Source organism: Protobothrops mucrosquamatus, unplaced genomic scaffold (genome assembly GCF_001527695.2).
Source record: "Protobothrops mucrosquamatus isolate PMUCROS unplaced genomic scaffold, P.Mucros_1.0 scaffold166, whole genome shotgun sequence".
In the NCBI taxonomy this organism is placed as follows: domain Eukaryota; kingdom Metazoa; phylum Chordata; class Lepidosauria; order Squamata; family Viperidae; genus Protobothrops; species Protobothrops mucrosquamatus.
This window is the reverse complement of record NW_015386528.1, coordinates 856,609-882,081: the sequence shown is the minus strand read 5'-3', so window position 1 is coordinate 882,081 and position 25,473 is coordinate 856,609. Positions and strand designations below refer to the sequence as shown.

At 38.5% G+C, this 25,473-nt stretch overlaps 1 protein-coding gene across 1 annotated transcript in view; it reads right to left on the bottom strand.

Annotated features, from left to right (window-relative positions):
* PLCB1 (phospholipase C beta 1) overlaps positions 1 to 25,473 on the bottom strand; it is a 132,026-nt gene that overhangs the window by 39,038 nt on the left and 67,515 nt on the right. Inside the window, exons 8-11 of the mRNA XM_029283655.1 lie at positions 16,748 to 16,905; positions 5,028 to 5,110; positions 2,855 to 2,939; positions 373 to 550 (exon numbers count right to left, since the gene is read on the bottom strand). Coding sequence (XP_029139488.1) covers positions 373 to 550; positions 2,855 to 2,939; positions 5,028 to 5,110; positions 16,748 to 16,905 — 504 coding nt within the window. The remainder of the gene's footprint in view (positions 1 to 372; positions 551 to 2,854; positions 2,940 to 5,027; positions 5,111 to 16,747; positions 16,906 to 25,473) is intronic.

Here is a 25,473-nt window from a genome sequence, read left to right as displayed (position 1 = left end):
TGAATTCCACTTCCTCTTGAAAAGCCAATTTGCTAGCCCACTCAAATATGAAAGACTATTCAAAATATGTCTAGCTTGCAAACAAAATTGTTTTCTAGATATAATATTAGAATGTGAAGTTGATTCATGATATCTCTTTCAGGGTTTTTACGCAACGAGAGCAAACTGAGAGCCGATGAGCTTACTTTACTGCCCTCTGCATTGGGATGAGTTCTTCAATAAGAGAATTTTAGATTAGTAGCAGAGCACTTGCTTTGCCTACAGAAAAGTCCTTAATTCAACCCTGGGATTGAATTCCTTGTTAGTATTTACAATATTAAGCAGGCGAATCGACGCTGTGCTTTAAAATAAGAAGTATCCCACTATTTTTACCTGCTCCTGGGGAAGAGGGTTCAAAGCTGCTGGATGCATCACTGCATGCATTTGAAGCTTGTTCAGAAAGCTTCTTTTTTGCGCTGCCATCCACAGACTTGTGGGACTTCTTTTTGTTCTTCACCATAATTTTGTACATCAGGTCTGCTGGGCTAGGAAGTGGAATTCCACGTTCGAGCTGACCGGAAAGAGATAAGGATAAGGAAGAAATCTCTTTGAGAAGTATTTACTTTTAATTCCCCTGATCTGTCTTTTAACAGCAAAATTATTTAAACAAAGCCTATCCTCACACATACTATTTAAGATTATTTAGGATTATTTTTCCCTTTTAGTGGCTGCCTTAGTATGCTTCCGTAGACAGGTCCTGATCTCAATAAATGTATGCTGCCTGCTACATTTTCATTCTATTGCAACATGCTACACATTTGATCTACACACATACAATAATACTATATGCCTTCCACATACTTTTCCATCTTTATAAGGAGTGTAATTCTGATAGCAAATACTGCATATGAACCTCTAATGGCAGCAGATATTCTTTGCATGGGATACCCTTATTATCACTCTTGTTCAATAAGCTACTTTAACCTTAAAAATGTAATATTAACCTACTAAATGTGTGCTGTGCTATATGGATTCCTCTATAAAATATGAGTCACATAGTCACAATAATTCCACAGAAAAAGGTTTAGCTTTTTAAAATCCTTTTCTTGGTATCTTTAAAGCACATCTTATAAGCATACGGTACTGCTTTTACCCACCTCTATGCTATTTATCTCCTAGGACAAAAGACAATTTAACCTGTTGTTCTGTCTGTGGTCACTTTATCTTTCTAATGAATATTTTTAATGTCCTGCCTTCAGGTGGTGTTCTGTACTGTAAGTGAAAGAAAAACCCCTGCTAATGCATCTTGCTAATGTAGGATAATGCACATCCATAAGTACAGAACAGGATTTTTAAATTACATAGTAAATTTTCCTGCTATCCCATTAGATAATTTTAAAGAGGGACTAAATAGGTACATAGAAGACAGGGCTATCAAGAGCTTACTAATCCTGATGGCTTTTTGCTAGCTTCATATCACAGGCAACCTGCCATGGATATCAGCTATGGAATAACCAGGGAGGAAGTCTATTCCCTCCCCATCAATAAATGTGACCTTTGTGAAGGGATCTGGTTGATCACTTTGTGTAAACCAGTGGTTCTCAACCTTTTTAATGCCACGACCCCCAACTGGTCGTAAGTCGAGGACTAAACTGGTCGTAAGTCGAGGACTAAACCGGTCGTAAGTCGAGGACTAAACCGGTCGTAAGTCGAGGACTACCCAACCGGTCGTAATTCGAGGACTTTCCCTGCCCGGGAGCGCCGCGCATGCGTGGTTCCACCCCCTGCGCCGGCCAAGGCGTAGCTGGCAAGCAGCAGAGACGGAGCAGGCCGAGCACCAGCTGGCCCAGCCCAAGGGAGGTAAGGCACCTGCCGGAAAAGGGGGGAAAAATGGCGGACAACCTTGCTTGGCGACCCCCGTGAAATGGTCGATCGACCCCAAATGAGGTCACGACCCATAGGTTGAGAACCGCTGGTGTAAACAGAATGCTTGGTTGGATGACTATTAGCCTGATCTAATTCTTAATATTATCAGCTGTCTCATCGTTAATTGTACTACGAATATTTGCACAGCAAGAATAAGACTGGATTCCATAAATCTTAAGTGACTACACAGCACAAGGTCCCTTGAATGTGTGAGATAGCACTAACAACTCACTTGTCAATGGGATAAAATGATTAGCAAAGAGAGATCTGGAGGAACCCACACCACCAGAATGTACTAAATATGTATCTTTTTCTTAAAATCACTAGTATCCTAGTAAATAACACTTGCTGATGTTATACCTCTCTGGCTTTATATGTTTGATTCCATCTGGGACACAAAACTACTCAACCAAAAAGCAATCTAAATTACACTGAAGCATTCTTGCTGGAACATCTTACAAAGGAGATTATATTCTTTGTTAAGCTTTCACATGTAGACTTGGTATGGATAGGATAAGGTTAAGACACTGCTTAAGAATCAGTTCAACTTCAAAAAAAAAATAAGAATATACCTCCTTACAGTTTTGATACAATTCTTGTGCTGCTCAACCCAAATAAATAATATTTTGGGAAATGAACTCTATAGCAAAGTAAAACAACTAAAAAAAGATTCCATTTATAAGTCCCTGTTACATTTTTTCCTGTGAAAGCATATATTATACAAGACGGGTATGTGCTTCAAATATATTTCAAATATATATGTCCTTCAACTCCCAACCCCCTAAATTAAAAATAAATGAACAAAACAAATCAGCAAAAGACATTTCCCATAAATAAAGAAATTCATTAAGTTGGAAGATAAGAAGGAACCACAGAAACTTAAAATTCTACATCAAATAATATCTTTGTTGACTAGTCAAAAAAGCTAAATAAATAAATATGTACTTACTGGGTATTTTTCTAGTGGTTCCATCAGCAAAGCATCTCCAAATATTAATCTACAATATTCTGCCATTTTTGCCTGCTGTTTAGGGCTAAAAGTGGAAGAAATTGTGAAATTAAATAAGGCTTTTTTTTATAATGCTAGAAACACTAGTAATGGAGGATATATCTTTTAACTAGATGAAGAGGTGTAATTTTCCGATCCTATCATCCTAAATTGTACTCAGTGATCTAAAGTCATTATGCTATTAATTCGACTTCAGCAATAGCTTTCTTGCCATATTTTTTACATTAATCAGCACAATAAAGATTCTCATTTGTAGTTTGTCATTAATAGAGATAAAAGGAAAAAAAGAAATTGCCTCATATGCATACAAGAAACGGTGTGCTTAAGAGAATGCAGAAAATTATTTTGACATCTACCTACTCTTAAAATATTTATATTGATCTACTTCCAATAGAAGAGAATATATGTAATGGGGTTGAACTGCTGAGTCCTTTGGGCTCTCTGAGCTTGATTGTTTGCTTGTAGACCTTTCATTACCCAGTTAAATAACACTGTCAGTGCAAGTGTGCATGCGGTTTGTGCTATGCTTTCTCCCTTATTCTCACTCATTCTCACATTAAGATCCATTTCCTTTTTCTGTGGATGTGACCCGTGTCCGTCCTTCCTTCCTTCCTTCCTTCCTTCCTTCCTTCCTTCCTTCCTTCCTTCCTTCCTTCCTTCCTTCCTTTCTTTCTTTCTTTCTTCCTTCCTTCCTTCCTTCCTTCCTTCTGTCACTTTCCCCATTTACTTTCCTTGTAGGAAGCTTGCAGGGAGAAAGTCAGCAGAAAGTTAAGTCCCTGCTGCTAGCTGGGGGAGAGAGCAAGGGTGCATGTGGGGGTCAGGAATAGTAAATGCGTGAGAGGTATCGCATGGGTTGGGAAGGTTGTGCAGGTGTGTGCCTAAGATACCACATGAGTCAGAGAGCACGCATGGGTGGGTGGCAGAGAAGGCTTCCCCTTCCCTTCCTTTCTTTTCCCTTCTCAACAGGCAGATAAGTGGCTGCTGCTGGGTTGGGAAGGAAGTGAGGGATTGTGAAAATGGCTGGGAAATTGTCACAGACTTTAACAATGAAGATCATGTGACCGCAGTCGCTGTGCAGTTAGCTGTGCAGACTGCAGTGACTGCCGTGGCTGTGCAGTGACTGCACAGCAATAACTGGCAGCACTAAAGCAATCACAACTTTCTCAAATTTCATCCCCTTGGAAGTCATAGATTCTGGATTTTGGACATATTCTGTAAGTTAGCCCATTTGGGGTACTGTGATTTAAAACCCATTGCCCTACCATGCACCATTTCACCCAACAAAAGATTGTAGTTTTAATAATATATAGATTTACAGTTACCCCAAAAGCTCTGAAAAAACTAATAACTTAGTTTAACTGGGGTATCTCCCTTCACAAGTAAATGCCTGGGAGGATAAGAAACGTTCATGAAAAAGAGCTGCACCACATTTTAACAGGTTGGTTTTTACCTGTAGCAAAATCTACAACACTCAAATATTATTGATGCATCTTTCTAGTGCAGGGGTAGGCGACCTTGGCTCTTTTATGACTCGTGGACTTCAACTCCCAGAATTCCTGAGCCAGCCATGCTGAGGGGAAACGGAGAGGTTTCCAAGCTGAGCCATGCTGGCTCAGGAATTCTGGGAGTTGAAGTCCACGAGTCATAAAAGAGCCAAGGTCGCCTACCCCTGTTCTAGTGCATCTTGCTGGAAGTTGGCATTCTATTCTGTTGCCAGCATTGGGAAAACAGATTTTTCCTTCTCTCTTTGGCAAATCTGACACCCCCCTCCAAATACATTAAGCAATTTGCTACTTCACTTTCATGCTGCTCAGTTCCAAAATGATTTTAAGTATCTTACAAATAGTACAAAGTAGAAAGAATTAAATGGCGGGAAATAGGCCCATGCTAAAAACCATACCAACAATTGACATGCAGAGAAACTGCTAGCAGCAACAATCATCTACTGTAGGACTCCCCAAAGACTTTATAGAAAGTTGGTGCTTGGCACATATGAAGGGGAGAAAGCAAAAAACAAAAACAAAACCCTTTTCCTTCATGAGTAGAAATCATCAATATAGGAAACCGGACATAGCTGACTGAAAACATTTCTACAAAAATTTAAATTACTTACGAATCCACATGATTCTCAAAAGACAGGAGTATAGGGAAAGGAGATGTCTTAAATGCACATTCAGCAATAGCTTCTATGACTTCCTAGAAAGGGAGAAACAAAGAACACATTTTCCCTTGAAAAAAGAAATTATTTAACAGGCAAGCATAAAGAGTTTTGATAGTTGCTCTGACCCACACTCAAGATTTTTTTCATTCTTAAAAGAACAAGGCAGTTCCAGCACCATTAAGTTTATCTCAGTGTGACTGGCCTTCTAATCTTCCAGCCCAGTAAAATGCTGTTGGCATGTGGGAGAATAAACAGCAGTTTGTATTTAGAAATGTGTGTCCACAGGGCTCACAACAGTTTTCCTAAAGCTTCACTTTTAGAGATTCTTTTGTGTAACAGAATAGTTATGTATTGCCAGGTAACCATTATTGTATTTAAAGAAAGACTTCTTTTCACATTTTTAAATTACCACTCTTTAGGCGTATGTCTGAATTTATTAAAGCCTTGAGTATCTGACAGAACAAAAGAAAAGTAATGCACGTTAAACTGCAATTTGTTTCATTTTGGCTTAGCATACTGCACAAACCCATACACTATAGTTGGTAGTATATGTATGAATCTACTTAGTGGTGTACTCAGTGTGCCAGGACAACAACAAAATCTGGTGTAGCACAAGGGGGATCTTTTTAAGATACTTCTAACCCTGATTAGTTTTTGTTTATTCCAACTGAAGCCATTCTTATCACCCACCGCAGCCAGAAACATGCTTGAAAAATTTATAGGTTGGGCCATGTTAGTTAATCTGACATAACCTCACTCAGTGATTTTACTTAACCTGCTATGTGATGCTTAAATACTTGGGGGGGGGAATGTATGGGAAGGCTTTTCAATTACTAAGAATCCTCCCTGTCACACACACACACACACACACACACACACACACACACACACACACAAAACGTGGATTTACTTGCTGAGGGAACAAATAGAATGTGTGAAAAACCAGTAGGATTTAGCTGAAATGGAGACTGCTTCTGTACAAGCTGATTTAGGTTAAGGTTGCCTTGTCTTCTTATAAATTTACTTGCCTGTGGTTTTTTTTTTAAATGTTTCAGCTAAGTGGCTTAAACTATTCCTATTAAAAAAAACTGCTTTCTCCTTCCCAAGGGGTGTCTTAAAACTTTGATGCAGGACTGTGGACAGACTGCAGCTTGATATAAAGTTATAGGACTATTGATATATCCATTGAAGCACTGAAGTACACATTTTCTTACATAGTGATAATTGTGATGAAAAATTATATAGCTCAGCAAAGATATGAAGATTTACACCTTCGCCATGTTTACCTTACCATGGCTTTAAAAATTAGTTACAAATTGCCTTGGCTAAAAGCCAGCATAGAAATCTAAATATTTAGTTAATAAAAATATATCATATAATTCAACATAATTACACAAGATAGGAAAACAATAATGATGAAATTTATTTATTAAATTTATTAAATGTATTCAGATAATTACTTATCCATTAACTGCCTAACAGGAGGTTTTTAATTTACCCTAGAGAATCTTTTAAGAAAAAAAGGGGTGTATGTATATATGCATTCAATAAGCAGAAATTCTGTTCCTCCAGATCACAGACACCGAAACAACACAACACTTCACAAAACAACAAAAAGTTTGGCTTTCATTTCTCATCTGGTATTATTTGTCTGAAGAGCTTTTAACTGGAGACTGCTGCCAATTCCTTTTAACCAAATCAGTAATTTTAACAAATGCACTAAAAATTTAAACTAAAATGCCTTCATTATAATTTTGCCGTGCAATGTAAAGAGAATGTATACATATGATAAGGAAAATCAATAGCATGTAAATTTTGCAGCAGATGCTTTTAACATAGCTAACCATCAGTTAAGAAAGAGCAAATAGGATGTAAAAGGTGAGGCTTCTATGAACCTTTCTGGAAAAGCTAAAGTACACAATATTCACCTTTTTACTGAAAAATGGATTTGACAATATTAAACAAGCTAATCTAGATCAAACACAAATCTGTTTTACAAAGAAAGGTTCAGGGGATAACATGTTTACTATCAAGTGCTACAGTTATGAAATCAAAAAAGAATTTTAAAAAATCAAATTACATAACTTACATTTTGCACTAGGTTTGTGCCTCTGCACATGTCATAGATACTTGTCAGAAAAATGACAGTCAAAGCAAGCTATTACATGGGCCACCAAGAAGAGTGCTGATTAATGGCTCTGACCTCAGACACTGGTAGCTCAAAATTGTTTCCCCTGCCTACTAACAGATTACTTCTCTTTTAGTTTGCTCCTACTAAATCAGGAAATGTCAAGTTGAATAGCAAAGTGGCAGCAACCTATTTTGAAAGAGACATTCATGCATGCGGTATTAAAGGCACAATAAGTTTTAAGTCAAAATATCCTGACATTCTTCATCATTTCCAGTGAAAGAAGTAAAATAAAATAAAAAAAATTAGAGAGGAACAAAATCTCCAATTCATGTGTGGGATGTGCACGACTCTCTAACACTAGCATTTTCAGAAGCATTCTGAGGTTAAAATATATGTTCAAAAATGGCCAATTACTAAATTAAAACACCCTCTCTCTTGATTATACAATGCCAAGAAAGAAGTCTACATAACAATTGCATCCAAGGAATGCTTGGTTTCTAGATGCCACTTTTCTGACTTTTGTTTCATTTCTACATCTGGATGGCAGGCAAAAGAGATTTCTGTTGAAGGAAAGCTGCTGGGCAAAGCAAGGAATCCATCCAAGCTTCAACAGGAGGCATTGCTCTACTGGGCCTCACTTCTTTGTCTATTTCACTGGAGAGCTCAAAGATGAGGTGGCGTAATGTACATGGCAAAAAATGTCCTTCCCATCAAGTTCTACTTTTTTATTATCTGCATATTCCACAAACCTTTGGCAAGATCGCAAGGAATAACAAACAAAACCAACCACAATTAATTTAACAATAATCCAAGCAACTCAATGACCATCAGCCAATTCACAAATCAATCTAGTAATAATGGGGAACAAATAAGAAGCTACAGTTGTTTCAGTAGAAAATCAAAAAAAAGATGGTAACTTCATGAAAAGAGTATTCTCAATCTGGGCATGTTGTAACTGTGGTCTCTTTCTATTCACCACTCACTTGATCTTAGAAAAATGAAGTACAGGTTTCTGTTACTATCTGTAGTATGTTTATACAGAGTCTGTTTTGGCAGTCAGAAATGCAAATCCATTAATAGCAGACAATCATCATAAACAATATATGCAATTAATGAGACAGTAGTATAAAAGTTAGGAGCAAAACATTGCTTCCTCAGATGTTGAAATTGGATATGGTAATCAACTTGGGACTTATGATTTAGCACTGAATTATTTAAATAAGTAATGTCAATTATATTCTTGTGGTTGAGGCTGTCTCATATTTAAGTTTGTGTATAGTCTGTGCATCCAGGTTTTCTCATGTGTCTAGTTGATGACTGACTCAGATGGTACATCTATTATAATGATGGACAAATTACTTCCTTCAGATCACTAGCAACCCTGTTCTAATTTTCTGCCAAGAATGCTGATTGTTCCAAAAATGTGTGCACAAGTGAATATTTAAATCCTACCATTCACACAGGATTCATATCCAATAACACACCGCAGAGCTTGCAAGCACTACTCTTTTATGTAATAAGGACTATCCTTCCTGCTGCTTCTTAAAGGCAATTTTCTCCCTGAGAAAAACAGATATGCTTATGTGATCCAGGTCTATAATAGGAAGCTTCAGGATAGTTTACATGAGTCATTTGAATAATTTTGGTATATAGGCTGATGCTACATAACCTTAGCCTTGCCAATAATATCTGATGGAAATCATGTTTATCCAGGGTTATATCTCATAACGCTATTGGGATTTCTTGCTTAACAAAGGTAATTGGGACTGGGATTTCCATCCCTAAGTGGTGTGGCTGTTGTTGTGGAACTGCATTGCTCAATGATAGCAATCCCCGAAATTCCCACTGCTGTTAAGTCAAATTCCCAGGTAGTTAAGGAAGAACTTCACATGTCTACGACTTGTGACTTCCTTCTGGCTTCCCACAAAGTCAATGGGAAAATTGCCTAGAATTTGCAAGTCCCTGGCAGCTCACAAGCAGGCTGGATGGTGGGTATGTACTGTCCTACAGAGTGAACCAATGTGTGTGTATGTGTTGCAGTGAGTGTGCGTTGGCAGAGAAAGGTTTCTGTGACACTGTGAGTGCATAAGGTCTCAGGAGGGGATGCTAAGGCACCACCTGACTACATGCAGGTTGGGGAAGAGTTGCTGCCGTATCACTGCTGGGCAGGGGGTGCTATGGGAGAATAAGTGGTGGGAACAGCTTGCACCCTTCTCTGTAGGCTTCCCTGCAGACTTTGCTTGTGGAAAACCAACTGGAAAGGTTGCAAATGTTGATCTGCAGGATAGTGCAACCATCAAAATCGTGAGTTGGTTGTCAAATGCCCAATTCACAATCATGTGACGACAGGAGTGGTGCAAGGGCCAGAACTTTGAGGACTGATTATAAGTATCACTCATGTGGCATCATTGCAACTTCGAACAATCACTGAGCAAGTGGTCGTTAACTATACATTGACTGCTGCTTTCAATTTAAAGGTTGCAAAAAAAAAATCCAAATATTTTGTTTGTAAAATTATTATATTTGTCTTCCAACAATCAAGTTAAAAATACATTTTCAGTAATACAAATACATTCTTCTAGGATCCAGGACTATTTGAAAGGTTTTATTATTTTAAAAACTGTTTCTTTCTCTCACTACTGATACATATATACTATATTGTTGAAAGAAAAGTCTTCATCCTGGTTCATCCAAGCCGGGGATAAATAAACAACGTGGCGACTGCTTTGGGAAGATGGTTGCAGTTTATTGAAGAGCCAGACTGAAAGATGGTTCTGGCAGGAAGGAGGAGAGAAATCAAGGAATGAGCACATGTGGAGTAGGTTTCTATACCCTCTGAAAGCCTTTTGTTTGGAATAGTTTCCTGTTCCTGTGGCATGAACTTTGAGGCTATTTCCTGTGTCACGTATTCTGACCTGAGTTTAGGTGTGCCTCTCTGGTATTCTTTATGGTGATGGGTTAGTCCTATTATCATATCCTGCTTCCCTGGTGATGGGGCTAATGGCTCCTAGAGTTTGGGTGGGGTATGCAGATTTTAGGTCTTTGTCTTCTTGAGTTTCTGGCTCCAACTTTCTGATGGTTTTACATTTGCATTTGTATAGGGCTGGCTCTTGCTTGAGACAGAGAGACATAGGGGCAGGGTTGGTTTCTGCTTTTAAAAATCCTTTTGAGGAAATATATTTTTCTGCCCTTTTAGTATTTCCTTCTCTGGGGCTCTGACTTCCCTCAATATGTATGTAAGTATGCATATACATATACTGGACATATTTATAGGAAATAGTATTATTTAGAATGAATGATAAAAACTTTAGAGTGGTAATACAATAAAAAAATTAATTAAATCACCAAAAATGAGGTGAAACAACACAAAATTTAGATGAACTATACAGCCTAGCAAAACTGCAATCCTAAAAAGGTCAGAGGTAAATCTTACTGAATTGTATGGAATATAGTCCCTACTTAAGCATGTATAGATTGGAACTAGAATGCTTCATTATAATCAAAGGATACCATGTAAGAGAGTTACTCTTGTATTCTATAATAGCCCGATTAAGAAAAAGGTTGATTAATAATAAAATCATTTGCATTTATGGGTAAGCTTTAGAACATGTCGTGACTCCTTTCCCATTCCCCCTAGAATATGTGTATTCAAGATACAATAAGTTTGTACAGTTTAGGGTAACATCAAGTTGCACATACCTATCTATCACACCATTTCCTTTTGAGGAAAGCAATGCTATGGAGAGTTCAGCACAGGATAAGAAATAGAAAGCCAAAAAAAAAAAAAGGATCTACAGTTAAAATTAAAACTAGTTTGTACTAACATTAATCATCATACTGTTAGATATCTTTTTTTTCCTTAAACACATTTTTGTCTTCTAACATATCCATTCGCTGACTCATACTTTGTCTTTAGTTCTTCCAAGGTCTTCCTTCAAAGAACTTCTCACAATTCTATCCAACCATGACTTTTCTTTTTTGATTTTTCCTCTTCTTGACCCATTCGTATATTTATTTTGTGCTTCAAACCTTATTCATTGTGTCCAAAGCACCTCAATCACATTTATTCAGTAGCCATTCATTCTTGATCTATCTCTTCTCTAACCAGGTGGGTTTTGACTTTTTCCTTTTTATAGGGAAATATTATTTCAGTTGCCAGGACAGATGCAGTTTACAGGAACATCAAACAAACCTGCAGCCACTCCAGAAGCAAACTACGTCCACATTTTAGCATTTCTCCAACCCAAACCCAATAAACCAGGTTATTGCTTTGTGCAATGTGTGAAGGGCAATCCAAGGTTTATTAGTGGAACAGATCCCTAATCAAATTCTCCTCCCAGCCACATTAGAAGAAAAGAAGGGAGAAAGGAATGCACAGGTTCTAGGGACTTGTCATGAACAATTAATTTACTGCACTCATTGTTGTAATAGACATTCCTCCCTGTATATATTGATGCTTTCAACTTAGTATCCTATGTTAACCTTCTACTACTTTTTCTGATTTAAGTGCTGTGCAAAAGTGTTAGGCTGTTGTGCAAAAAGGCTATAAATTAAGAATGCTTTTAAGAAAATGGAAAGTAAATGAACAGAAGAGAAATCCACATCAAATCAATATTTGGGGTGATGACCCTTTGTCTACAAAACAGCATCAGTTCTTCTAGGTACACTTGAACACAGTTTTTGAAGGAACTCGGCAAGGTTCCTTCAAGGTTGTTCCAAATATTTGCACGTTTGCGGTCACTGTCCTGCTGCAGAATACATCTGGGGCCAATCACACACCTCCTTAATGGTAATGGCATGGATGGATAAGTATCTGCTGTATTACTCAGCGTTGCGGACAGCATTGATCCTGACCAAATTTCTAACTCCATTTGCAGAAATGTAACCCCAACCTTGCAAGAAACCTCCACCATGCTTCACTGTTGCTTGCAGACCCTCATAATTGTGCTTCTCTTCAGCCCTTCAGAAAACAAACTGCCGTCTGCTACAGCCAAATGTTTTCAAATTTTGACTCATCAGTCCAGAGCATCTGCTGCCATTTTCCTGCACCCCACTTCCTGTGCTTTTGTGCATAGTTGAGTCTCTTAGCCTTGTTTCCACGTCGGAGATATGGCTTTTTGGCCACAATTTTGCCATGAAGACTGTTTCTGGCCAGACTTCTCCAGACAGTAGATGGGTGTACCTGGGTCCCACGGGTTTCCATCAGTTCTGTGCTGATGGCACTGGACACCTTCCAAAATCAAAGGGAAGTAAGCATTATGTGTTTCATCTGTTGCATTAAGCTTCCTTGGCTGACCCACTGCATCTATAGTCTTCAATGTTGCCCATTTCGTTGTGCTTCTTCAAAAGAGCTTGAACAGCACATCTTGAAACCCCAGTCTGCTTTGAAATCTTTGCCTGGGAGAGGCATTGCTGATGCAGAATACCTATCTTTTGTCTGGTTCCTGTGCTCAGTTTTGCCATGGTGACATGAAACGGTCTTCTACAACCTCACCTTAGTAGCAGAGTTTGGCTGTTCCTCACCTAGTTTTTAAGCCTCCTACAGAGCTGTTTCTGTTTCGATTAATGACTGTGTTTCAAATTACATATGAAATTGATGATCATTAGCACCTGCTTGGTATAATTGCTTAATCACACACCTGAATCTAATCCTACAAAACCCCCGACTTTGTGCAAGCATAAGAATTGATACTATTTTGAAGGCAAAGCGTGGTCACACCAAATATTAATTTGGTTTGGATGTCTCTTCTGTTCATTAACATTCCCTTATATTAATTGATTAAAAAATAAATTATCAACACTTCTATTTCTGAAAGCATTTTTAATTTACAGCATTTTTGCACAACTGCCTAATACTTTTGCACAATACTGCATTTCACTGTCCCTGAGGAGGAAGAGTATCAAAATGTATTGGGCATATTTAATTTTGTCAAGGTTTTTAAAAGGCTAACAAATTTATCTTTATTAATATTACTCAGGGGTACTTATATACTTTCCCTAAAGAGAAACATTATGATCTTATGAAAAGACAATTGAAGGAGCGTTGCAAATAACTAAGAATCCAGAGATATAACAAATAAATAATAAAACTTTTAAAGGGAAGACAAAGCAGTACACAATAAATAATTGATAAGATAAATACATAAGCAGGGAAATATTTATAACAAAGAAGCATACTGAATAGTGAAATCCTGGCACTTGTTTATTAAATAGCGATAGGCTACAGTTTTAAATGTATATATATTTATTATATATATATATATATGTATATTCAGGATTAAAAGGTTTGTTTATATATTTTTCAAACTTAAATCCATCATTCGAGGTAAAATATATGTTACTTGATAAAATTACAGTGTATGACCTGTTACATAGGATAGAAGGCTCCTAGCTCTATTCAGCAGAAATAATAACAAATAACATCTACAAGATACACCATTATTATCCCAGGTATATAGGAATGGGCGATGATGACACGAAATCATTACTAATTGGCAGTGGTGGGATTCAAATATGTGAACAACCGGTTCTCTGTGTGGATGCTGCTTCCGGAAGTCCATTCTGAACCTGAGCAACAAAAAATTAGCTGCGGGCTCTGCCGAAGTGGTGCGAACTGGCTGAATCCCACCACTGCTTATTGGTAGATAGCAGAAAAGAATGGAGAGAAGGGCACATTTTTATAGACAGTTACAAATTGCGCTGAAGAAAAAAAGATGAAGAATTACAGATAGCAGTTAGTAAAGGGGTAAAAGGGATTTCAAACACAATGTCCTGAATTCTGAGGCATTGTCTGAAGAGAATGTATCTTCAAAATATATTTTCTGTTATTAATCAAAATTCCACAAACCATTGCTATGTAAAATCTGCAAGCTAAATCATCTCATGAATTACATACAGATAGACAGCTCTCTCTCTCTTTCTCTCTCTCTCTCTCTCTCTCTCTCTCTCTCTCTCTCTCTCTGTGTGTGTGTGTGTGTGTGAGAGAGAGAGAGAGAGAGAGAGAGAGAGAGATGTCTGAAAAAGCAGTTTTGGTTTTTGGACAGATTCAATATTAACGATACCATACACACACACACACAAAGCTCTCTCTCTCTCTCTCTCTCTCTCTCTCTCTCTCTCTCTCTGTGTGTGTGTGTGTGTGTGTGTGTGTGTGTGTAAAAGGTCAACTGAAGGAAAGAAGATCAACTGAAAATACAACAAAGGAAGTCTGACAAGCAGCGATAATATACATCATGGGATAATTATGTTTTCCTGTAACTGCCTCAATCTCATTGCTTTAAATTAAAAAAACCTGAAGATTAAAATATTTTGCTTTTTAAGGAATATCTAGCTTCAGTTAATTATTCAGCGAGTAATGATACCAGGATACTTTTGCAAAGACTGAGACGGGGGGGGGGAGGGGGGAGTCATCCAAAATACACCAAGAATACCTGAAATCTGCCCCTTAAATTATTAACTTAGCTATTTTGTTACTGATATGAAATCAAACTTATTTTACTGTCCTCCCAATACCAGAATTCATGTTTTACTTTCCTCGTACCCCTGAATAAATGTGCTTTTTAACATACACAGAAAGATGACATGCACATGAATGACCTTAGTAACACATCTGCAGATACAGGCAACTGTGATGATCATTGTTATCTCCCTTAGTAAATAACTTTTAAATATAACTATTCTGCTGCTATCTCTGTCTGGGGAAAAGTGCCAGGCTGAATAAAATCTTAAAAAGGCCCAGAGAGATCATGACCTGTTTCAAAACTAGCCGAAACAGTCCATCTTTGCCCATATATTCACGTATTATCAGTTTTGTGAGAATTGTATACCTGTTATTGAATTGAATCATGCCTTTTCTGGTTTGAAAATCTTGTTTTTCGTCTCCTTAAAAATGCTGAAGCCAAATATGTTTTGTAAACAGTTTATTAATGAAATGTTTCAGCTGAAATAGCTACTTCTGTTTGTACCATTACTAGTTAATTAAAACTGGCATTCTACAGTAATCTCAAACTTCCATTTATCATTCTATCCAATACTGGGCAGTAATTTCCTTTTTTTTCACTTTGGGCTCTATCCCTCTCCAAGAAGACCTGGGGATCCTACGCAACAAAACAGAGAATTCATGAGATTCACGCCTAGCAATACTTTATGCTGTAAAGTTCTGACTACATGCATTTTATGTCTCCTGGAAGTGTGTGAAAGGAAAAATTTTATTGCATCATAAGAATCATGGATTTCATTATAAAAGAGTTAATTTGATCAACATGTAGATTTATTTATAGTTATTTGCAAGTATGGAGACATAAGCTATTCTACATGCATGTAGGCAATAGAGTGTGATATAAAAATGCTTTGTTTAACAAAGATAGGCTTAAAGTCCTTGGAGCTGAGTTAGATGCCTGGTGTCGTCATGGATGTATCCATGCAATTTTCTCAACAAAAATATGAAAGGAGTTTTCCACTGCTGCTTTCAGAGATTGCTTTACTTCTTATTCTGGTCTATAGTCCCTGAAGATTTCAAAATTTACCATTACAGCACTGCCAGATGATCTGCAAAAGTTCCTTTCACTACTGAAAAAGTGATTATTATTTTTTTATCCAAATGAGCACAAGGCTGAAATTAACTGGTCTTACTCAGAAACCAGTGAGTTAGTTAGCATCTTATAAAGATAATCATTCCTTAATATTAAGTATAATGGAGCAAAATATTAAGAATATAGAATATAATTAAGATAATCATTCTTTTATCTTCCCATCATTTTCTGCAAGTTTATATACAACCTCATTATTATAAAAGTTAAATAATGCACATTGGCTGGGCAACACTCCAGAAATAATTTGAAAAAAAAAATGCTTTGAGTGCATAGGAGTGTGAATACAGCAACTATCTACAATTTGAAAGCAATCCATTTGTACTGGAGTCACACAGCCTCTTAAGAAATGGCCTGATAATTGAAATTCCCGCTTTTTTTTTTTTTTTTTACCTTTCTCTATTGCAGTGGTTCTCAACCTGTGGGTCGGGACCACATTTGGGGTCGATCGACCATTTCATGGGGGTCGCCAAGCAAGGCTGTTCGCCATTTTGTTTGTCCGCCATTTTTTTGTCCACCATTTTTCCCCCTTTTCCGGCAGGTGCCTTACCTCCATTGGGCTGGGCCAGCTGGTGGTCGGCCTGCTCCGCCTCTGCCGCTTGCCAGCTACGCCTCGGCCGGCGCAGGGGGCAGAACCACGCATGCGCGGCGCTCCCGGGCAGGGAAAGTCCTCGACTTACGACCGGTTTAGTCCTCGACTTACGACCGGTTTAGTCCTCGACTTACGACCGGTTTAGTCCTCAACTTACGACCGGTTGGGGTCGCGGCATTAAAAAGGTTGAGAACCACTGCTCTATTGAATTGAATTTCTAACCTATGCATTATTTGTTTTTTTCTGGAGGCATTCTATAGTCACCTGTAGACATGTTATGTGTGCATGTACACATGTGCATAAATATTCTATTTTGTATTATGTTTTTACATTGCAACACCAGGGATATTCTCAAATGTACCTTAAAGGATATTTCCGTTGTCATGGTGAATCCATGTGTAATGACCGGCTCCTCTTCAGCAGTTCGGCCTTTCCAGCAGTCCAGCTCAACACAGCGGCAACCAGACAATAGCACTTGACGATACATCTCTACAGAAGAGTTGCCGGCTAGCTGCCCAGCTGCAAACAAAGAAGAAGACTCTGAATCAAGACAGTCCATTCTGGATGAATGGACCTAAAGCATATTGTCTTAAAAGTATAAAAGTCTGCACCATCTATTTTTCCCAGTGGCAAAAGACAAAGTGATAAATGGATAAAATTAAATACACTCTTACAGGGACCAGAGATAGAAAGTGTCAAAAGGGGCAAAATGAAATTAAAAGATAATTAATATTCTAATTGTTTTAAATGTTTCTATTTTTTTAAGATGCTTAAGAACACATTTCATTATACATTTTGGTGGCCTAGTAAGAAACACTACAGAACTGTACACAGTAAAGAAAGAGGCATGAAAGCCTCTTTGTGTTATTTAATGGCGTAGCAAATCTAATTTCTGAAAAGATGCAGTCATGCCACTTAAAGGCAAGATGGCTGCTAATAGAATAATCTCTTTTTAAAAAATTGTTGTCAAGTATACATAGTTTGGAAAAGGCTGCAATCCCTTGTAACTCATCACAGAAGTTAATCAGGCCTTCAAATAGTTCCTCATCCCCTGGAATTTCATATGCAACTATGTAAACTATTTTACAATAGCCAATTGAACACCTAAAAGTGCTTTACTTACCCAATGTGAAGCATCTTCAAATATTAGAGAGAGGTTTTGTGGCTTTCTTATTGAACCAATCCCTGTTTAAGGATAATATGTATCTAACTACTAAACAACTAATTAAATGAAGTTTAGGTCATCCACACATCCAAAATGACTCTTATTCCTATATACCAGGGTAGGCAACCTTGGCTCTTTTATGACTCGTGGACTTCAACTCCCAGAATTCCTGAGCCAGCATGGCTCAGCATGGAAACCTCTCCCTTTCTCCTCAGCATGGCTGGCTCAGGAATTCTGGGAGTTGAAGTCCACGAGTCATAAAAGAGCCAAGGTTGCCTACTCCTGCTATATACCATGTTTTCCCGAAAGTAAGACGTACCCCTAAAATAAACCCTAGCTTGATTTTGGGGGTGAGCCTAATATAAGCCCTACCCCAAAAAATAAGACCTAGTTTTGGGGCGAGGCACACACCTAAAAATCAAGTGGGGGTGGGGGTGTGGAGCTTACCATTGCAGCCAGGCCTCCCATGGATCAACACTTGCCTTGCCGGAAAGAGCAGCTTCATTCTGCAGCTGAGAATGAAGCTTGGCCTGCATTTCGCAGTCAAGGCCTCTGACAGCGAAATGCACGCCGGAGCTTCATTCTCAGCTGCAGAATGAAGCTGCTCCTTTGCCCGCAGAAGTGGGGGGGCTGTCGGTGCTGCCACTGTGAGGTGAATGGAAAAGACTCCCCCCCCCCCCGAAAATAAGACTTGGTGCCTCTTTTGGAGGAAAAAAAAAAGGCCAGGTCTTATTTCCAGGGAAACACAGTTGTAAATATTAACTAATACATATTTATCTTGTATCCTTAGCTTAAACATTGCAAACTTTAGTAAGAAAACAAACAACACCTGCAAAAGCAGCTAAACTTCTAGAATAGCCGTGAATGCTGCCGGCTTTATTTCCAGAAATAGTGTCAAAGAAAATTTTTATGTTGGGTTGTAACATTCTTGAAAACCACCTCTGAATAGTGAAGAATCGAAGTAAAGTTGCTGAATAATGTTCAGCTACCAAGCCTGACACTATGACTATAACCACTTTTCCTTTTTTACAGAACAAAAGGGTCCTCAGGATTTTGCTAAATTATAACCGTATCCACCATTAAGCAGTGCAGTGGCCTAGAGGTGAAGATGCTCGCCTCCCACTTGGAAGGTTGACAGGCAGCGACAGATCAGGGTGCAAAGAGAAAATATTAGCTGGGAAGTCTGCACAGGCGTCAGGAAGGGCATCTGGCAAGTAAATGCTCAGCTCCATTCAGTCGCCCTGACTCCATCTTGAACCAAGGGATTACAGAGTTTTAAAAAGGAAAAAACAAATAACCGTATCCATTATCATTGATAATGCTGGATGGAAGGGCAGAAGCTGTACGTCACTGACAACTATAGGTGCAAAGTATTTTCCATCTGGTATACAAGATCAATGGGAGATAAATGGCAGGAAAAAAGGCAGATGAGCATCTAAATGTCAACAATGAACCACTTCAGAATCAATAACAAACTCTTTGGCATTTGTTCCTTAACTTTTTCCTTTGGTCATCCAAACAGACAGAAAGATACTTGTTTAATAGGAGACTAAAGCCTTATCACAGGATAGCAGCTTCTTTATTCGTTATTATGTAACGGGAAGAGATTATGTATATTCTTTTCGGCCAAGAATGGGCAGACTCTGAAGCTGAATTGGCTAGACACAGGAGGATGCCTGCTAGCTTGCAGCTGAAATCCAAGGAAATTATTTTTAATTATTAGAAATGGTAGTACAGCGTGGGAACTGAAAAGCACTTATGGGACTAGTTTTGTGCCTCTAGTGCTTGCTTAGCTTTGGAGCCTAAAGAAATCAGCTGATTGTTGTCATCTGTTGAGAGCTATTAGGTGGCACCAGAGAACGACCACAAAGGCATCTGTGATATTCACCCATACTGATAGACTGAACTATTTCATTACATAGCTTAGCTTTTCACTTTAAAACACTGCATCTATACTAATGAAATTTGGAAACATGTGTACAAATGCATTTACTTCAGCATTGTTGAGAGGAAGAGAGAAAACCAAAATGAAACCTTTAGACAGTGGAAGATAAAACAAAAGAAACAAGAGATTAGCAATACTTCTAAGCTTTCCCAGATATTATGATATTAGCAATGTGTCTTTTTTGCAACGTGTGTGTGTGTGTGTGTGTGTGTGTGTTGTGTGTGGTGGTGGGTAACTGGGAAATCCAGTGTTGCAAAAAGCATGCAGAGAGGATTGGTAATATCAGACAGCATAGCTTCAGAGTGGAGGAAGTACAACCGTGCAGTCCTCATCTGCATGGAAGATGCAGTTCTTCTATGCGGGAAGCAACCAGGAATTATTACCGTTCATCTTCTGCATTTCCCTCTGTAACTGCTTTGTGCTTTCAGAGAGAAAGAATCTTGGGAAGAAAGCTACTCCCCCCCTTACTCTACATGAATACTTCCTTCTACTTGAAGGTAAGATATTCTTTCAATCATGTCCTTTAGAGTAGAATAGGAGGCGCCAAAGATGGATATAGTGGCACCATCTAGCCTGCAGTCTAGAGATCTGCCACCCAGACACTGAGAATCAATTCTGCAGGATGAGCTCTGCATCACTTTACACAATGGGGACAGGAGTGCAATGACAGAATAAATAGGCCATATAAAAGATTTCTCGTGCAGAAAAAAATTAAGGAGTCAAGAAGATCTTCGGGTGAGACTACCATTGCCACTACCACCATCTCTATTTCTCTTGTGAAGCATTTAATCACCTGGGCTTCATCTGAAGTTGCGTGCACCTTTACATTCAGCTCAGCAATTCTTCAGGTTTAAGAAACATTTCCTTCAATTCACAGGCTGTTCAAAACAGTAAAAAGAAAAAATAAGCTTTCCAAGGCTGCCCTGTTTGTTCCATGGCAACAAATCAGTGGAGTTGAGTGAGTATAGCTTTTTAACCTTGCTTAAAAAAAAATCGAGAGAAACTTTTTGATCTTTATTGTTTAGATGTTTAAAGATCCTGTTAAAGGTGCTGCCATTCTAAAAATGACTACTATTGCGGAGGGGAAAAAAATCAGTCATGAACGAGCCTCTTGACTGAATGGTGTGCAAGGATGGACTCAGTTTTATGCTCTTCAAGCAAGTATTAGCAATGCAAATTTTTCAGCTCCCATTCATGGACGTTCACAGGCAGTGTCCATGAAACCGGATGGCAATAAACCACGTTGCTTTTGATAATCCTCATTCACACTGCCAAAGCATATACTGATTTCAAAGCAATCCAGGCTTAAAAGTAGACTGCTGCCTACTATTCGCTAAGACCTGTATTGTCTAAGACACCATTCCATATTTGGGGAAATCTTTAACAATGAATAAAACTGAAAAAGGCATGTTCCTTAAGATGGTAGGAATGTCTGTGGTCAAGTCTCACGATAATCTGTTACTGAAGTGGCATAAAACTTTAAAAGTAGTAAAAAAAAAGAGAGAGAGATAAAGCCACCATCACGTATGAAAATGTGAAAATGTCAGAATAAAAGATAATGAAATCAAACAGTTATGACTACATTTAGACCTAGAGATAATTTAGCAAGGAGTTAATGTGGACAATATTTAGTGACTTATATGGTATTTTTCTATCACTTTTTAGAAACAGCTGGGGTAAAGGTGAACGAACAAGTTACACAAACAAAAGTTACAATATTTTTTGTAGTCTCATCTAATGGTTTTCAAGAACACAATATCACTAAACTGTAACTCTACCAAGGCATCAGAATCTTCAGACTTTCTGGACTGGATCCTCTGCCTGGTACCTACCATGTACCATCTCCTTGACTTACAACAGTTCATTTAGTGACAATTTGAAATTACAACAGTACTGAACAAAGTGATATGACAGTTTTTCACAATTATGACCACTGCAGCATCCCCTTGGTCACGTGATCAAAATTCGGATGCTTGGCAACTGACTCATACTTATGACGGTTGCTGTGTCCTGGGGGTGATCGGCTATTGCGACCTTCTGGAAAGCAAAGTCAATGGGGAAGCCGAATTCACTTAATCGTATTACTAACTTAACAGCTGCAATGGTTCACTTAACAACTGTGGCAAGAAAAGCGGTAAAATGGGGCAAAACTCAACAAAACTCTCACTTTGCAACATAAATGTTGGGCTCAATGGTGGTTGTAAGTCAAGGACTACCTGTAAACTAGGGAGCCCTACTAAACTTATTAAGTACATTTCAGGCTTTTCTATAAAGAAAGAGATCCTGTAGCACCTTCTCCAACCTGTCTATTGTAGCTCCAACGATCTTGAAAAAAATCAGCAAATAAAGAAAAAAGAAAGTTGGCTCTTTTATAGCTTTTACAATTTGAGGCCTTCAACAGTTCTGTCCTGACTGGGCTTTCAGATCCTGGATCTCTGGCTAAGTATCTTTATACTACTAAAACTCTTGTAATGGCCTTTAACTGGATGAAACGGTACAACATAGGGCAACTACTTTTGAACTGAGGGACCTCACACTGGCTAATGTATCCAAAATCTGGGACCCATGACTCCTGAGGGAATGAAATTTGGGGAAGTTGTGGCTGCTTCAGTACAACTAGCTGCTGCTCCACTGCTAGGCTACTGCTGCAGTCACCTGGCTTTCATTTTTAATCTTCTGCGATAGTTCCCTACCAGTCTCACACTCTCTCACTCCCTTTCCTTGCCCAGCAGCAGCTACCTACCAGCTTGCTAGGAAGGAAAGGGAAGGGAGGAGGGAGGGAGATTTCCAATGATTCCCACAAGGAAACTGAATAGGGAAGCCAACAAGAAGTTGGAAGTTGTTCCTGCTCCCGCTGCTTTTTTGCCTGCCCTTGGTCATTCTGCTTCTCCTTTTAGCTAAGTAAATTATCTTTAAAACAATGACCAAACAGGGCCTGGGTTGTCTGGTTTGTAATGGTTACTGGAATCTTACACTATGTTTTGAAGCAATCATAAAATTGACTTTTAACTATAATTTTAATAAATAATGTTATTGCATCCAGGTATATGGTTTTTTGCTACCCTTGTTTTAGCCATTATCTAGAGAAGATGAATGAATTCCAGTGGGTCAATGCATTGTGTATTTTCATGAATGAAAGTGGTTTCCCCCAACACTTGAGAAGTCAGGCAGTCAAAATGAGTTTCTCTCTAGTGCTAGTGAACATTTGCTTGCATAATGTTGTATCTCGCATTATATTGTACTCATAGCCATCAAAGAAACGGGTGCGTATCAGTTTTCTGATTAAATATCCCATGCCATTAATAACACGGTGACACAATGCTACAGTCAATTTCAAGATGTGTACATGGCCAATTTTAAGATATGTGCTTGAAAGTAAAGTAACTGGATGTGATATCCAGAAAAGATCACCACGTTGTTATCACATCTTACACGCTCAGTCAATTTCAAGATATGAAATGGAAGTAAAATAACTGGATGTGATATCCAGAAAAGATCATCATATTGTTATCACACATTACATGCTGACATTCAGCACTCATGCTGCCCTAGCAAGTCTTGCTATGACAATCCTGAAGTAATTGGGGGAAAAACATGAAAGAAGTTTATCAGTTATAGAAGCTGTATAATGCAATAGCCATGTTTGGCTTTTAAAAAGTATGTATGTACGTTGAACTGTAAAAGCTTAAAAGAGTGTGCCTTCTTAATCACACAGATAAATGATAATTGTTCTTTAGCTTTTGGCATTGCAATACGAGGTACTATATAGTCAGTCTTTCATTGTGACAACAATAATAAACTAAGCTGATAGCTAGGAGAAATCTATAGCAAAACCAAGTTCCAAATTAAAGGCTGGAGGCTATGTGAGGGAGGGAGGGATTGAAAAACTACTCCCCCTGTTTTTTTGCCATCTAGATGACAGATCTAGTATAGGATGAAATCTCTTGGAATTATTTTTTGTTTTTTCTCCTAATCAATGGCAGCCTTGGATTATAAAGAGTATTTTTTTCTTAAATGAAAGCAACCAATATTTAAATGAGTAATCAGTGCTTGTACTGCCAAGCATGTTTTCATAAGACTAGTATCAAAGAAAAGGATCAGTGTAAGATACCAGCTTAATGTATCATAAATTTAGAAAACTACATATTAAGATAATTGATAAGTGAACTACTACAAAACAAAATTGTACAAAGAAAAGAAGGTTGAAACTTAAGAAAACAAATGGAATATCATAATGTAGATGATTAAAATGATTCTACTTCTGTTAAGACCCCGTTTAAAGTTTAATCCATCTTCCTCCATCCCTTTCATGCTGGTACTTTAGGAACTGCTTTTAAAAGTTATATAAGAGCTTGAATATTTCTGTAATCCCCATTGGCATAACTTCACAACAATAAGCACTTGGGATGCTATAAAAAGAGAAAGACTAAATCATTTAGTAGCCATAGATAGAAATCACATTCAAGAAATACAGTCCTAGTCTGAAAAAAATACGGTTATTGGTGCAGATGTGATTCAATAGGTAAAGTTAGAAAAGAGATTGCTGCTCTTCTAGGTAACAATCTAATATGTGTTTATATTTCCAAGTCCACAAGTGAAAAGTTACTTAGATCAGAGAGAAAAACACCACTATAGAAAAGGCTCATGGACAATTGGTTTTATATATGGTAATTACAGAAGGCCATTATAAGCATAAAGATGGAAGACTACAGAAACACCACAATGAAGGAATGGATTGAGAAGGTGGCTGAGCTTGCAGAAATTTCTAATTTGATTTGTTTGATCAAGCTGCAACTACTTTTATAAAAGACTGCAAACCCCTTATGGACTTTCTGCTGAAAATGAATAAAAGTGAACTGATGATCTGGCGATTTGTTGATTAAAAAGGTTTGTCTGTGGGAAGAAGAGAACCACGATATTCAATGCAGGAGAGTGGAGATAATAATGGCTATGTTTGTAACTGCTGCAAAGAAGTTCAGAATATGCTTCATTGGTTCTTTTTCTTTCCTTTATCTTGTCCTTCACTTTTAACCTTTTACAGGTCACTGGGCTACTCATGCACCATACGCACTACCAGACACTATCCAAAGATGAAATGGAGGCTTTAGAACAGAGCTTTTCAACCTTTTCACCCATTGTACCACTTTTAGGATATGGCAACATCCAAGTACCACCAGCAAGGTGTCAAAAACTTGATGACCAAAAAAAGGAAAAAAGTAATAAAGTACAGGTAGTCCTTGACTTAAAACAGTTCGTTTAGTGACTGTTTGAAGTTACAATGGCACTGAAAAAAGTGCCCCCCATGCCACAGCCGAGCAAGACACCTGCCTGCCCGCCCGGCAGCGCTCTTCCTCCTATCCGAGGTTTTCATTGTTGTGAGCGTTTCTGTGGAGGATTGGCAGCGGGGGTGGGGTGGGGGGGTGTTTGGTTTTTATTCCCCCCGTCTGCTGGGTGGTTGCAGCAGGTTTTGGTCACTTCACATGACCCTGGGACACTGTGACCGTCATAAATATGAATCGGTTGCCAAGCATCTAAATGTAAATCACAAGACCCTGGAGATGCTGCAACATTCCAGCTGATTGGTGCTTCTTCTGGGCTCAGCAGAAGCACCAGGATCATCGCTGAGCTCTAGCTGGAGCCTGGCGCTGATCCTGGCACTTCCGCTGAGCCCTGACAGCCCTGCAGCTCCAGCCGTCTCTCGCTCAGGCTTGTGCGGTGCTGCCACCGATTCAGCTCATTCCCCTCCCCCGCTACTTTTCTAGGATGGTCGCGTACCACCTGATAGGTGCCAATGTACCACAGGTGGTACCCGTACCACTGGTTGACAAGCCTTGCTTTAGAACAACTTAAGAGAGATGACACTATTGCAGTACGGTTGAGTCCAAGGTGGAGGAGAGAAGACATCTTTTGCCAATTAAATGGATACCCACTGAAGTTCATAAAACGACACAGCAGAATACCTAAACCCCAGTGGCCT